This window comes from Miscanthus floridulus, chromosome 1 (assembly GCF_019320115.1).
Source record: "Miscanthus floridulus cultivar M001 chromosome 1, ASM1932011v1, whole genome shotgun sequence".
In the NCBI taxonomy this organism is placed as follows: Eukaryota; Viridiplantae; Streptophyta; class Magnoliopsida; order Poales; family Poaceae; genus Miscanthus; species Miscanthus floridulus.
In genome coordinates this window covers 40,570,278-40,584,500 of record NC_089580.1, presented here as the reverse complement: position 1 = coordinate 40,584,500, position 14,223 = coordinate 40,570,278, and the positions used below count along the sequence as shown (strand labels likewise).

General features: G+C 47.3%; 2 protein-coding genes across 2 annotated transcripts; one reads left to right on the top strand and one right to left on the bottom strand.

The window, feature by feature from the left end:
• Positions 1 to 7,777: 7,777 nt before the first annotated feature.
• On the top strand, positions 7,778 to 8,798 carry LOC136493623 (Bowman-Birk type trypsin inhibitor-like). The gene is made up of 2 exons (XM_066489754.1): positions 7,778 to 8,000; positions 8,193 to 8,798. Exons 1-2 carry the CDS (start codon positions 7,889 to 7,891, stop codon positions 8,462 to 8,464), a joined length of 384 nt encoding a protein of 127 aa, XP_066345851.1. The 5' UTR covers positions 7,778 to 7,888; the 3' UTR covers positions 8,465 to 8,798.
• Positions 8,799 to 9,074: 276 nt separating this feature from the next.
• Positions 9,075 to 13,284, bottom strand: LOC136493529 (L-type lectin-domain containing receptor kinase SIT2-like). Its single transcript, XM_066489658.1, has one exon. It carries the CDS (start codon positions 11,786 to 11,788, stop codon positions 9,701 to 9,703), a length of 2,088 nt encoding a protein of 695 aa, XP_066345755.1. The 5' UTR covers positions 11,789 to 13,284; the 3' UTR covers positions 9,075 to 9,700.
• Between the last annotated feature and the right edge of the window lie 939 nt (positions 13,285 to 14,223).

Here is a 14,223-nt window from a genome sequence, read left to right as displayed (position 1 = left end):
GTAAAACTAGTTAGAAACTCCAACTAGTTAACGGCAAGCGAGCTCAATTCTTCCGTGAAAGAAAAATGATCTACTTTTTTACCCAAACAACATCTACCTAGGGACGGATCCAGAGGTGGGGTAGGAGGGGGGCTCAAGCCCCCTACCGCTCATCCCATGGAGCCCCCTCGGCCCCCTACAGCCATCAATCCAGCGATGGGGTGGACGAGGCGTCAAAGCTAAAATGGTCCCGACCCCCTACCTCCAATCAAAACCCAAAACCCTAAGTGTCGCCTCGCATTTCCTCCTCTCTGCTCCATTATTACCTCACAACTCCCTCTCTTCTCCACTCCCACTTCTCCTTCTACATGCTTCGCCTCTCCAAGCCGCGTTCGCTCGGTCACGGCCTCCGCCGCCCCCTCCGCAGAACCACGCCGCCGATCCTCGTCACTTCGTTGGTGAGCGTGTTTGCTCGCTTCGTTTTTACTACCACCCTAAATGTAATAGTACTACTACTACTTTGATAAGGGTTTTGGGTTTTGGGCACGGTTTTCCTTCCATGCCTGTCACCCTATGACTCTCACGTGATGGCTAGGGGCGCCATGCTACATGCGAGGATTCCCCCGGATTCCTTTGCCCAGGGGCAGATCCAGCGGTGGGGCAGGGGGCTCGAGCCCCTACCACCAATGATCACATAGAGCCCACCTCAACCCCCCAAGAGTTGTCACCATGGATGCACTGGGAAAGAAGGTCTGAACTCTTGAAGGAGGGGTTGAACTCTAGTCTGAAGCAAGAAGATGACTCCATGGCCACGACTTGGGCTATGGGCTTGCTTCTTCTTTTCCCACACATTCCCACCTAGCCTATTTGATTTGTTATAGCCCAATAAGGCCCATGCATTGTGGGCTTGAGGCATCTTCTCGTGATCCTGGTGCAGCGACTGTGCAAGAGCAACTCCCGATTCCCGTCCTCCTCGAGACTCATGTCATCCAAACAGGAGGGCTAATAGATGAGCTAATTTTTTAAACAAGTCTTCAACTAGTTATTAACCAACTAGCTAGCCAATCTTAACTAATTTGAGCTAATTTTTAGCCCAACTAGTAACTAGTCATAGACTCATAGCTCATCCAACAAGCCCTAAGTTACTAATTTTTGTTTTTTTCTCTGATACGTGCTTGTCTTGTTGTCTGTATTTGTGCAGCATCTGGCTCACTGGGAACGGCAAACATCAGTAACCACGGCACCACGTCAACCAGACCAATCAAGGCCCGAAGGCTAAGCAAAATAGCAAATGCTAGAGAAATTGGCCAGGTATATAAAATATTCAGGGCCGTTTTATTATGGCCATATGCAATTCTCTGGCATTTTATTATGGCCATATGCAATGGTGACAAAGCTGCGTGGCAATTCTGTTGTAATTACTAATTAGCTTCTGGTAATTGCTTTGAGCGAAATTTAGTCCACATTAGCTGAGCGTCACATTTTCAATTGAGATTGTCATTTGTGATGAACTCAAAATGTGAGAAACTGAAAAGAAAATACATTTTCCTCTCCAAATCATTACTTGTTTGTAGTGGTTTGTCATGCCATTGCTGGAGTCATGTGTTGGTTTTGGGTGGTGATGTTGTACAGTGTCTATTGTTTTCTCTTTTTTTTTTGTACTCGTTTACTCCTCCTTTATTAATACATAGACCGGCAGTTTAACCAGCCGGCTTCTCTTCAAAAACATTACTTGTTTTCATATAAAACCGCTATAAACTACTACATCTTTGGACAAAATAGACTTATGTTGGTCTCATCTTGCACTCTTTTAAAGCCCTCCTATACATTTTTTTCTGGATGCATCACTGTCTCCGCCGAAGGAAAAAACCCAACGTGGTCCGGACAAAGCACGACACCAGAATTAGCTAAACACTTCTGCGTTCCTATGTCTTTGAGAAACACGAATACGGAAATATAATACGGCTGGCTAGTCGCGTCGATCGCGTTGTTGCTCTAAGCAGGGTACATGCGTGTCGTGTCACAACTCACAAGGATTGGTGTACGTACGTATACAAGTGCTGTTTGTTTCCTTGTAGCAGCGACCTATGATTTATCACATACATGAGCTTAATAAGTACTAGTAATTAATTCGTAAAGAAGAATGGCAAACTGCACGTCAGCACTCGTCTCCGACTTGGCGACGGTGGACCGGCGCGCGAATCTGGCGAGCCTTGCTGGGCTGGGTAAAAAAAACTAGTTAATGGCAAGGGAGCTCACTTCTTCCGTGAAAGAAAGTTGATCTTGTTTTCGGCCCAAACCTTCTTCCGTGAAAGAAAGTTGATCTTGTTTTCGGCCCAAACTACGATTCCATGGGCCTTCCTTTCCCCTGTGCGCTCCAGGCTAAGCAGTCCCATGCGTCATGCGTGCGTTTGCGCGTGCTGATACGCCGACACGGCGATACGACAAGCAGCTGGACGGTGATCCCCTAAAAGTTTTTTTTTTTTGGAAAAAAATGGAAGAGTTGGACGGAGAGGTGGTAAATTTTATATGACTTTGATCTTGACGAAAATAGGAAATCGAGTAACAAGTCACATGACACTCCCCTCGTGGTTGTGGATGGGGACCCCAGCCAGAACAAGACCACTGACATGCACCAACAGGCCAGGTAACAAGATTTTTTTTCGTTTTGAAAGATTCTTATCAGGGCTCTGGCGAAATTTTTTGGGAAATAGTACTGTAGCACTTTCGTTGTTATTTGGCAATTAGTGTTCAATCATAGTCTAATTAGACTTAAAAGATTCGTCTCGTGAATTTCGTCTAAACTGTGTAATTAGTTTTATTTTTTATTTATATTTAATGCTTCATGCATGCGTCTAAAGATTCGATGTAACGGGGAATCTTGAAAAGTTTTGCAAAATTTTAGAAACTAAACAGGCACCAGATTCGGAGACGCACGGGAAAACGTAAGGCCCTGTTTCCCCGCTAATAGGCTGGATGCAGGTAATCTTCAGTGTCGATTCGGTTCCCTCGATTATTGATGAAATTCGGTTCCTAGAAAATGGTAATTGATCGGTTCTAAAAAAATTAGGAACTGAGCATTTCGGTTCTCGGTTCAGTTTCGGTTCTAACCGAACTAACTGAATTTTTTTATAAGACCTCAAGACAACAACAAATATACGTGTTCTATGGAAAATTTGTGCAACACTATATTTATTTTTAATAATAATAATAATGCATAAGAAAACAATAGCAATATAGTAACAAAAATATATAATAGTTCAAATATAAAACACTATACATAAACTAAACATAATCTTACAAGATATAAGTAAGTGAATTGTAATTCGGTTATTTCGGTTAATTTGGTTAACCGAGAGTATGAATCGAATTTTGTTCGGTTATTTCGGTTCCTCAATATCAGGAACCGAATTTTTGGTTCCGGTTCAGGTTCTTTCGGTTCGGTTTTCGGTTCTCGGTTAAATTTGCCCAGGGCTAGGTAGTATGCCACATCAACCATTTTTTCCGTTTCAACTTTGCTATGTACTCCTTCCTTTTAAAATTATAAGTTATTTATAATTTTCTTAGAGAGTCGATGCATTTCAAGTTTAACTAAAATTATAGAAAAAATTATAAGAACCTATATAAAATAAACGTACTATGAAAATATAATTAATAAGAATCTAATAATATTTATTTGATATCCTAAATGTTATCAAACTTGAGATGCTTTTACTTTCTAAAAAGTTAAAATAACTTATAATTTAGGATGAAGGAAATATATAAATCATAACGACTTATAGTTTAGAACTGAATAAAATATATATTAGTTAACGGTCCAAACTGTATCTCATCTAATTTTTAGCAGCAATTTTTTTAGGTCCGCCGCATCTCTACGTTCCCGCGTAACCACGACTGGTTTAAATTTAACAAATTGATTGAGATGAGGCGACGAACCCTAGCTGGAACGTGGTCCACATGCACATGCCGCCGGGGTGTTTATTTCTTAAACTTTGCATTACGGCTGCTAATATAATGCCAAGCAGTGGTGGGCAAAGCCATGGTGGCAAAGGGAATATCCCCTCCGACGATCGTGCGGACCGGAGGAGCACGATTTTCTTGCCTCCATTCTTCAGGTCAAGTCAAATACGTACGTAGTCCCTCCATCTCAAAACAATACAATTCTGAAACAATGTCATATACAGACAACTTTGACCAATTATAAATAAAAAGATATAAATATTTATAATATTAAATAAATATCATTAAATTAATTATGAGGTGTGTTTTTATAATAAATTAATTTAGAGTCATAAATGTGAATACTACTTACTATAAGTTTAATCAAATATGACCCACTTTACGTGACACGCAACCGAGAGTTATACTTGTAAGCGTTCCGTCCTGTGTGGTGATTTCGGTTAAAGAGAAAAGTATTGTAAAAGCGAAGCAAGTGGAGGAAGGGAAGGACGAAGGAGCACTGTGGCTGGAAAGGAAATTGGGAATGCGGGAGTATGTGGCCGTCCATATCCTCTCTCTTGGCCCTCGTTTAGTTCGGCGTGGAATCGGCGCCGTCAGAGTTACTGTAGCCACAGTAGCTACTGTAGCATCCGTTTGTATTTGATAATACTTGTCCAAACGTTGACTAATTAGGCTCAAAACGTTCGTCTCGTAAAGTACAACCAAACTGTGTAATTAGTTTTTGATTTCGTCAATATTTAGTACTCCATGCATGTACCACAAATTTGATGTAACGGAGAATCTTCTTTTTGCATAGTGCTAAATTCTGGAAATTGGGGAACTAAACACCCTTGGTTGCAAACATTTCCTCGTCGCCGCGGTCCCGTTCCCCGATCTTCTGCGCGCTCAGCTCAGTAGCCTCCCGTTCACGTTGACGTTGCATGGAACTCTCACGCATGCATGCACAGTTCCACCTCATTTGGAAAACCCGTGGATTTCCTAGAGCCGCTTACCATTAGAAAATCCAATATCTAAAAATACAAGTATGTTAAGTCGTTTACATGACCCGTTTCATTTATTTTTATATTAAATAAAAACATTTAAACAACTTTAATTTAGCCTGCTAACTATGGATTTAGCTTAGATCTTAGAGCTAGAGCCATGCCAAATGAGGTTCAACCCTATGAACACACGTACACCACTCTCACATCCGAACAACTGAGTTGATATGTCTCGAGATTGAGAGAGGTAGTAATTAGTTCCATGGATAGAACGGTCCTAGGTTCAAAGTCAGCTAGAGACAGGATGATCTCATTAGGGATACACCCTCCTTGTGATCTTGCCTCAACTCGCCCCTAAAAATCTCGCGGATAGAGTCGTCCCAGGTGGGACAAACATTGCACGCATGCTTGAGAGGAAGAAACAGGAGTGCGAGCTACACTAGTGGTGCTCCGGGAGTCACGAGCACATGGGGGAGGGAGAGCCGCGGGGCGATGTGGCTGCATTATTTCGCAATGGGAGAAGGAGAGGGAGCCACCACCGATCCGTATGAGAGAAAGAAAGGGAGCCACGAGCGCGGGGAAGAGGGAGCCACAACTTGCGAGAGCAACACCGATCCGTTGTCGCCAATTGGTGATTCTCCTGTGTGGTGAAGAAGAAACCAAAGTTGGGATGAGAAAATAAAACTCTGGCCGACTAGTGGTACCCATGCATTAGGTGTCTAATCCACTTTTGTTGTCTTAAACCAAACATAAAATAGAGACGGGCCCATTCCACCTAACCAAATATTAGATTGGATTGTTCCATCTCTAAAAACTAAGACATGACCGTCTTATGCCACCCTATTTCCGAACTAAACACAACCAAAGTCACCACATGCGCTCCATCTAATACAACATAATTCAAGCTAACATAAATATATGCCGATTACTCCCTCCGTCCTTAGATAAATTAATTCTCGTAATTGTCTTAAGTTAAACTTTTTTTGTGTGTTTGGCTAAATTTATATAAAAAAGTAGTAAATATCTATGACACTAAATGAGTATATTATAAAAATATATGTTATGGTGTATCTAACTTAATGATACTAATCTTGTAAATTTGTGCATTATGTTTGATGCAAGGCAGTGTCGTGTGGCCGCCGGCGTAGAAGATCGGGATGAGTGTTGCCATTGCCACTACAGCAAACATGGATGGAGGATGGACAGGTCGGCATGGGCCCATGAAAGTGGCGCTTTACTTATTTCCCTCCATCTTATCATCGGTGACTCATCTCCGCATGTGCACGGCCACGACACTCGGACTTATCATCGGTCACCCTATCTTGGTGGCTCTTTTGCGCGTACCCCCTCGAGTTTCAAATTTTTTATCCTCACATAAGGGCACCTCCTTTATCTACAAATCCAGAATGATGGAATGAGGCCCAGGTTTTAAAGAGTTTCATGGTTTTGTTGTTCCATTAGGGCGAACATTCGCCAAACCAAGGTGCAAGACAGATAATTTTACTTTATCTTTTTTTACGAAATACAATACATACACACACTCACCTTATATCATCTTTACTCGTACGTCGAAAGATGAGATGGTATTGGTGATGATATTAATAAAACGATAATGATACTGTCCGAGCGTTCATTCTGTCCGGACGAACCCAAACAACTCGGACCGACTCGTCCTCATCCACTCCCGCTCCATCTCCTTCATCCTCATCCCCACTCTGCGCCTCCGCCTCCGCTCGCTCCCTCATCCCCACCCCGGCTCACTGTCGTGACGCGCTTGACAGACGCCACGCCTGTGCCAGCTCGCTGTCGCCTCGCCCGTCCACGCTCCCTCCCTCCCCCTCTGCTACCTCCATTGCCACGTGTCACTAGGTTAGCGGTGCAACGTTCGGTGGTCACGGATCTTATGACTTATGGTTGCAACACTGTTGAAAGACAAGCAATTGTGAAAAAGACGGGAAAGAAAAACACCATGGGAGAGGAGAACAAGGGCGAACAAGAAACATAGGCTCTGTTCGTTTCTCTTGTAATTCGGTTTTTTTGATTTTTTTTAGTCACAACAGTGTTTTTCTCTCACAACAAATCAGCCGGAACAGTATTTTGGTTTCTTTTTCCAGCAAAACGAACGGGGCCTATAGATCGTGCCCGGCTATATTTTTTGTTTATTGTGGTTGTGGGTGTGGTGACATTTAATTCTCTCTCTAGCACTGTAGCTACTAAGTACTTGGCGGTGGCTGATGCAATTAGGGGCAGCCGATTATACTGATAAAACGTAAGTTACTCCTTGCCATCATCATGGGATAGACCAGCTAAGGCCCTGTTTAGTTTCCAAAAATTTTTACCTCCTATAGTAAAAGAGCATGTTTGGATATATGCATGGAGTACTAAATGTAGACGAAAAAAAACTAATTGCACAGTTCTCGGCGAAATCGCAAGACGAATCTTTTAAGCCTAATTGGTCAATGAAAAACCTCAAATGCTACAGTACCCACATGCGCTAATGACCGATTAATTAGTATCATTAGATTCGTCTCGCAGTTTCCTGATGGGTTCTGTAATTTATTTTTTTATTAGTATCAAAAACTCCTCCCGACATTCTTTCGACACATCCGATATGACACCCAAAAATTTTCAACTCCCCAACTAAACACACTCTAACCCAAAATTAAAATTTAAATAAACATATGCATAACAATCGTAGTAGAGGGTTTTTTCTCCAAGTTGTCTGTTTATCTGCCACCACTTGCTCGCTAATCAGGGGGCGGCGACCCAGGGGCGCGTGGGGCCCTTGTCCCCTTGCCTCTGTCCGCTGTCCGGACGGGAACGGGACGGTTTCTATAAAGAAGGCTTCTATTAGCCGCGTACAGATAGACAAGCAACTCAGTCCAACCAACCAAGAACAGCAACCTGAAGAGAAGAGGAGAGGAGGCTCCCCGGTCGCAACCAATTCTCGCAGAGAGAAGCAATCAGACATGAGAACCCAAGCGCTGTTCTTCCTCACATTCGCCCTTCTCGCCGTGCTCGCGCAGTCCAGCAACAGGCACCACCACCACCACCACCACCACTCCCATGTTCAAAGCAGAGGTAGGCGGCCCGATTCCTCCTCTGCTCTTGCCAAAAAGTCCCCTCTTATTTGAGGTTTTCCGACCAGTGAATCCAAGATTTTTTTGGGTTTTTTCCCCACTGGTTTCGGTAGGAAAGCTCAAGATTCGCTCTTTTTTGTTTTCCTTGTTGTTCAGTCTGGCTCACGCGTTCCGAATCGATCTCTGGTTTCAGGGCAGGGAGCAGGAGGAGGAGGAGGAGGGGAGCTTGCGAGCCGGGGCAAGGCGGCGGCGCGAGCGTGGCCGTGCTGCGACAGCTGCGGCGGGTGCACCAAGTCGGAGCCGCCGCGGTGCCAGTGCCTGGACGCCGTCCCCCGCGGGTGCCACCCGGCGTGCAGGGATTGCGTCAAGTCCAGCCTCAGCGCCGACCCGCCGGTGTACCAGTGCATGGACCGCGTCCCTAACTTCTGCCAGCGCCGCTGCACCGCGCCCGCCGCCGCGCACTGACTGGCCGGCCGCCCAGCCGAGCCGACGACTGATTTCTGCTTGCTCTTACCAACCGCTCCAACCTTTTACCCACCCACCCGCCGGCGGATCCTGTGTCTCAAGGCCAGCTGTGGATTAGGATTTTTGTGTGTGTAAAGACTACATAGAGATGAGGAATCTGTAACCTGATGAGCGAGCAACCAAACCAATCTTGGACGCTTCACGTCTGTGGTGTCCTTTTTTGTGTATTTTGAGTTCTGCTCTGTATCTGTATGGTTGACTCTTCTTGTCTATGAGGAGCTGAGCACGGTGAATCACCGAGATTGGAGAAAAGACACTGGCTTTTCTTGCCGTTTATGAGCTTTCGACAGGGAACACTCGACACCGTCCACGGCTTGGTGTGGATCTTTCGTCTGGATTTTTTTTTTCGAAAACATGCCTTGGCGTGGATCTTTCGTCTGGATATTTTGGGAGGCTGGGGGCGCTCGTGCCTGTAGATGATGGACCTGGACGCTAATCCGGTTTCCGGCGGCAGGCTCATCCACCGATACAGGAAGGTTGCTCTGCACCTCAAAAAGGAAAAAAAGAAAAAAAAAAGTTGCTCTCACTGATCCATGCCCGACGACAAACAATGAAACAAAGCAGTCACTGAAAGTGGACTGGTTGTGGAGAGGCTCCAGCAGCGACTCCGCGCGAGCGTACACGCGGCGCAGGGCGCACTCACCCTTCTGGGTCAGTTTCACAGATGCGCATTTCTCACGCGGATATGCGGCAATTGTACGCCGTCTCAAGTTGCAGAGGCAGGCTCACGGAGCCAGGGAACATCCCAACAAAAAGCCTTCTGGTTTCTGAACAGGTATATTTCGTCGCTGAAGAGTGAAAAGCGCTTGCCTACTTTTTCAATGAATAGTATTTTTTTCTCCCAACAAATTAGACCACAGTGCTTTCAGCCATGGCCAAGCGAACAGGGCATAGTGCTCTACTGCCTGTATGACATCAAAAGTTCAAAATCTCTCTTTCATTATGCCTAAAACTTTCTGATGATCGATATCCTATGTTCACCTTCTAGTCTAGTAGATAAGATTTACAACACCTAATCCCCTAACTATTTGCTTTTTAATTCCAACCAAGCATCCTACGCACGGCAGTACAAATTTATAGTTTAGTGACAAGAGAATTTTTAATTTAGTGACAGTAAGTTATTTATTTTCAATTTATTAGTGATGAGAGCTGAATAGCTGATGGTGATGGCAGAGCTCAGCTGGAGATTAGCTGCTGGTGCTCGGCGCTGGAAGGCGAACAAGGTGGCGGCGTCGTGGCGGCGGTGATCTCGAACGTCGTCGGGAACACGTTGACGAACTCATCGAACGTCTCGTAGCATCCAAAGATCCTGCCGCCGGCGCCGCCTAGATCCTCCGGCGGCGTCTCCGGCACCGGCGCAGCGCCTTCCAGTATCTGCACCACCTGCCTCATGCTTGGGCGGCAGCGGGGGTCCGGGTGCGAGCACAGCAACCCGAGCTTGAGCACCAGCTCGAGATCGTCCTCGTCGCACTTGCCGATCCGAGGGTCCCTGGCGTCTTTGATCCTCCCTGCCTTCCAGCGCTCGAGGACGCTGTCGACGAGCCCCGCGGGGTCGCCATTGTTGCCGAGTGACTCCATGGGCCTCCGCCCGCAGGCCACCTCGAGCAGGAAGGCGCCGAAGGCGAACACGTCGGCGCTGGGAGTGGCCTTGCCCGTCTTGATCATCTCCGGCGCGAGGTACCCCAGCGTCCCGATGACGTGCGTCGTCCGCGAGTCGCTGCCGTGGTCGTGGAGCCGCGCGAGGCCGAAGTCGCTGAGCTTGCCGTTCATGTCGGCGTCGAGGAGGACGTTGGCGGACTTGATGTCGCGGTGCACCACCACCTGCTCCCACCCCTCGTGCAGGTACAGCAGCCCGGCGGCGACGTCCCGGACGATCTTGGCGCGCTGCTCCCAGCTCAGAGCCGGCTCGTTGCCGCCGGCGCCGAACAGGTGCTTGTCGAGGCTGCCGTTGACCATGTAGTCGTAGACGAGCAACAGCTCGCCCCGCCGCCGGCAGTAGCCGAGGAGCTGGACCAGGTTGCGGTGGCGCAGCCGGCTCATGCTGGCGATCTCCGAGACGAACTCGCGCAGGCCCTGCCGCGAGCCGTGGGACACTTTCTTGACGGCGACCTCGACGCCGCCCGGCCGCGGCGGGAGCACGCCGCGGTACACGACGCCGAAGCCGCCGCCGCCGATGACGTCGCAGAAACCCCTGGTCGCGGCGTGCAGGTCCTTGTAGCTGATCCGGTGAGGGCCGTACTCGACCTCCCAGTCCTGCTCCTCGGCGAACCGCCGGCAGCGCCAGACGACGAGTCCCGTGACGGCCGCTGACGCCACGAGGAGCACCACGACGGCAAGGAGGACGAGTGACACGAGCAGCGGCAGCTCCGTCGCCTTCTTGTGCCCAGACGGCGGCGGGAGCCGCGGCAGCTTGGACAGGTCGAGGTCTGGCGCGCGGCCGCCGCCGAGGCGGAAGCTCCAGCCAAGGACGTAGTGCGAGCTCGAGGCGGCGCCGTTCGCGGCCGAGAACCCGACGTACGTCTGGTCGGCCACCGCCGACGAGAGGTTGACCTCGCAGGACACGAGCGGGACGCGCGGCCTGGGCACGCCGACTGCCGCCGTCGACACGGTCACCTCGAGGCGCGTGGTCGCGCCGTCGTACTCGATCCAGACCTGCAGGAGCTTCCCGCTGGCCAGGGTGACGTCGACAGACCCGCCGGTGGCGGTGTCGACGTACCCCGCGGGCTTGGACGCAACAGACTTGAGGCTGTGGACGTCAACGCCGACGTGGTTGTCGTTGATGTCGTCGAACTCCGCGTCCAGCGCCGTGTCGAGCTCAACGGCGACGACCTGGCTCGTCGTCCCGTTGCCCACGTTGTCCGACGTGTTGAACAGGCCGAGGTACTTCCCCGCGACGGCCCGCGCCGGGCCGGCCGCGGACGGCGCGAGCGCGAAGGCGAGCCCGTGGCCGTGCGCGTCCGGGTACCGCGGCAGGATGGCGGCGACGAAGGTGGTGGAGAAGGAGAGCGGCGCGCCCGTGGCGGCGTCCTTGAAGCGCAGCGGCGCCGGGTAGAAGGTGTGGCCGAACACCCAGTTGGTCGCGTTGGTGAGCTGCAGGAGGCCGGCAGAGGTGACGGCCGCGCCGCTGGTCGTCACGTTCTCGCGCGCGAAGCCGGTGAACGTGAACTCGACGGGTGCGGCCGGCGCTGACCCGCCGCCTCGAGCCAGAGCGAGCAGCAGGACGGGCACCAGCACGCGCACGGCAGTGACAGCCGCTGCCGCCATGGTGGAGCTGGAACAGGATGGTGATCTCGCAGGTCAGCGCAGCACAGCAGCCGGCGAACTCAGGCTGTGCTCGGCTTATAGTTATGGCTTCCGTGCCGGCTGCAATAAGTCATGGATCGGGGTCTACAGCGGTGAGCTAGCGCATGGGTTTCTCGTGCGCCCGTGTAGGGAGGGCAGGGGCGGTCCGCGCCGCGTGCGGGGGAGAGGGACGTGGGAGTGGGAGTGGGAGTGGGAGTGGACGGCGACGGGAACGGCATCGGAGGGGCGCGCTGGTTGGCTGTGTTATAAAACGTGTTGTCAGCTGTTAGGATATTTCTCAGTCCGTCTCTTATCGTGAACATGCTAAATGAAAGTAGAAGAATAAATAGATATAAAGTAGGGAGACTATTTATTATTTCTCTAAATATTGGTGATTACAACATAGATCTCTTACGTATATATAGTCTTACCACGGTCTAAGAGTTTAGTAGGAGCCCACATACAAACGGATTAGGATTAGGATTTCTCCTTTTCCTTTCCTCGTAGGATAGAGTCCGTATGTTTTACAACACTCTCCCTTGGACGATTACCATAATATGCACATGCCTCATTAAAAACTCCATCCAAAAACCCAGTGAGAAAAAATGGTTTTTGGAAAAAAAGAGTACATCGCATTCGTTAATTGCATTGCACATGTTGTCTCATTAAAAACCTTACGTGAGAAACCTTCAAGTAAAAACTCACATAGGGAAAAAGAGTACAACATTTAATCTTCTTGGTCATGTATTCTTCGGGATATTCTATTCTTCATGATAGATATTGATCTTCATGATCTACGCATAAAATTTAGTGTTTTAGCAAATATGATCTACTTGATTTTTGTAATTCTAGTGGTTTACCTTCAAGGTAGATTCAATAAAAACATGCTCCCTCTCATAAAGCCAAATTTTGAACTTCACTGTTCAAACCACACTTTTCATAAATATTTGCTTAATTAATGGTATGCAGTACCACAATACTATATCTTTCAAAAGTTGGCTCATAATTCTTCTATGAATTATATGGGAATAAACAAGAGCAGGTTTTCATAAAAAGTTGGCTGAAGAGTGAAAAGCCGTTTTTCGTCCTGTTCGCTTGGCTTATAAGCCATACTTTTTCAGCCAACGAATAATATTTTTCTCTCACAATAAATCAGCCAACAGTATTTTTAGCCATGCCTTATCAGCCAAACGAACAGGGCATTTATTGGAGACCACGGATTCATGGCAAAAATCGACAAGCCGGTGGGCTTTTGTCTTCAACTAGCAAAACTTGTTGGAATAAGATATTATATCATTGTTGGATGTGAGTGAGTTGTAGCATGTATTGTGAGTTTGAGTCAAAAATTAAATTAATTTAGTGGTAAAAATCTTTATTTCTTATAATAAGGAGTGAAAGATGAAAATGGTTCTATTGTTTGTTTTTTACTCTTATTATATTTATTAGAACACAAAAAACCAGGTGGAGAAAACCATGAAAAACAATGAAAACAAATTCAGAAAAGACGAGCCGGTGTAAATTTACGTTGTTGATGATTACAATTATGTAACTGATTTTTTTATTTGTTTGGTTTTCATCAATAGCAGATATTAATAGTAACAGAGCACGTCAAAATATAGTACTATATGTGGATGCATCTTATTTCTGTAGTACTACACCAAAACAACTAGAAAGTAACTTCAAACGCATACCTGAACAGGATTTGCTACCACTAGCAAGCCGACAACACGGCCACCAACAACATGACCATCTCGGGTCGCAAGAGCGCTCACCCCACCTTATCGACTTCATGCTCTGCTCCTTTCTGTTGGCATAAAGGACTAGACAAGGACATGAACTCAAAGCGTCCCTACAGCCAAAAACAAGGCATGAGATACATGAGGTCCTGCTTTCTTATTTTTTTTTGTTTGAGGGGGGAGTGGGAAGGGGGGAGGGGTCATGAATTATTTTGTCACTGGCTAATATGCAATGATCATATATACCAATAAAATAGAAGCTGAAGAAACACTATCGAACTGACGGAGATTGAAAAATCCAACACCTGAAGCTTTGGTGCACACCTAAAAACCAAACGAGCAACTCCTAATAAAAATTGAAAATGCAGAGCAGTAGCTATAGAACAATTGTTCTAGAACTAAGGGCCAAAATGAAAATACACTAGCCCTGGTACTGTTGGTTTAACCAGAGCTATATATGCAGCCATGCAGTCAGTCAGAGAAGAGGATACTCGTTTTCGAACACCACATCCATGCATGCCTGACGACAATACAAACTGACTGACACTGAATCGAATTCAAGTTTGAAAAAACAAAGCCAGCTAGAGGAAACAAGACAAACAGAGTACATCTATTCCTAGAGAGTTTGAGTAATTAGAGAGAAACCATGATCTGCATATGTATGATATCAGAATGACAGTA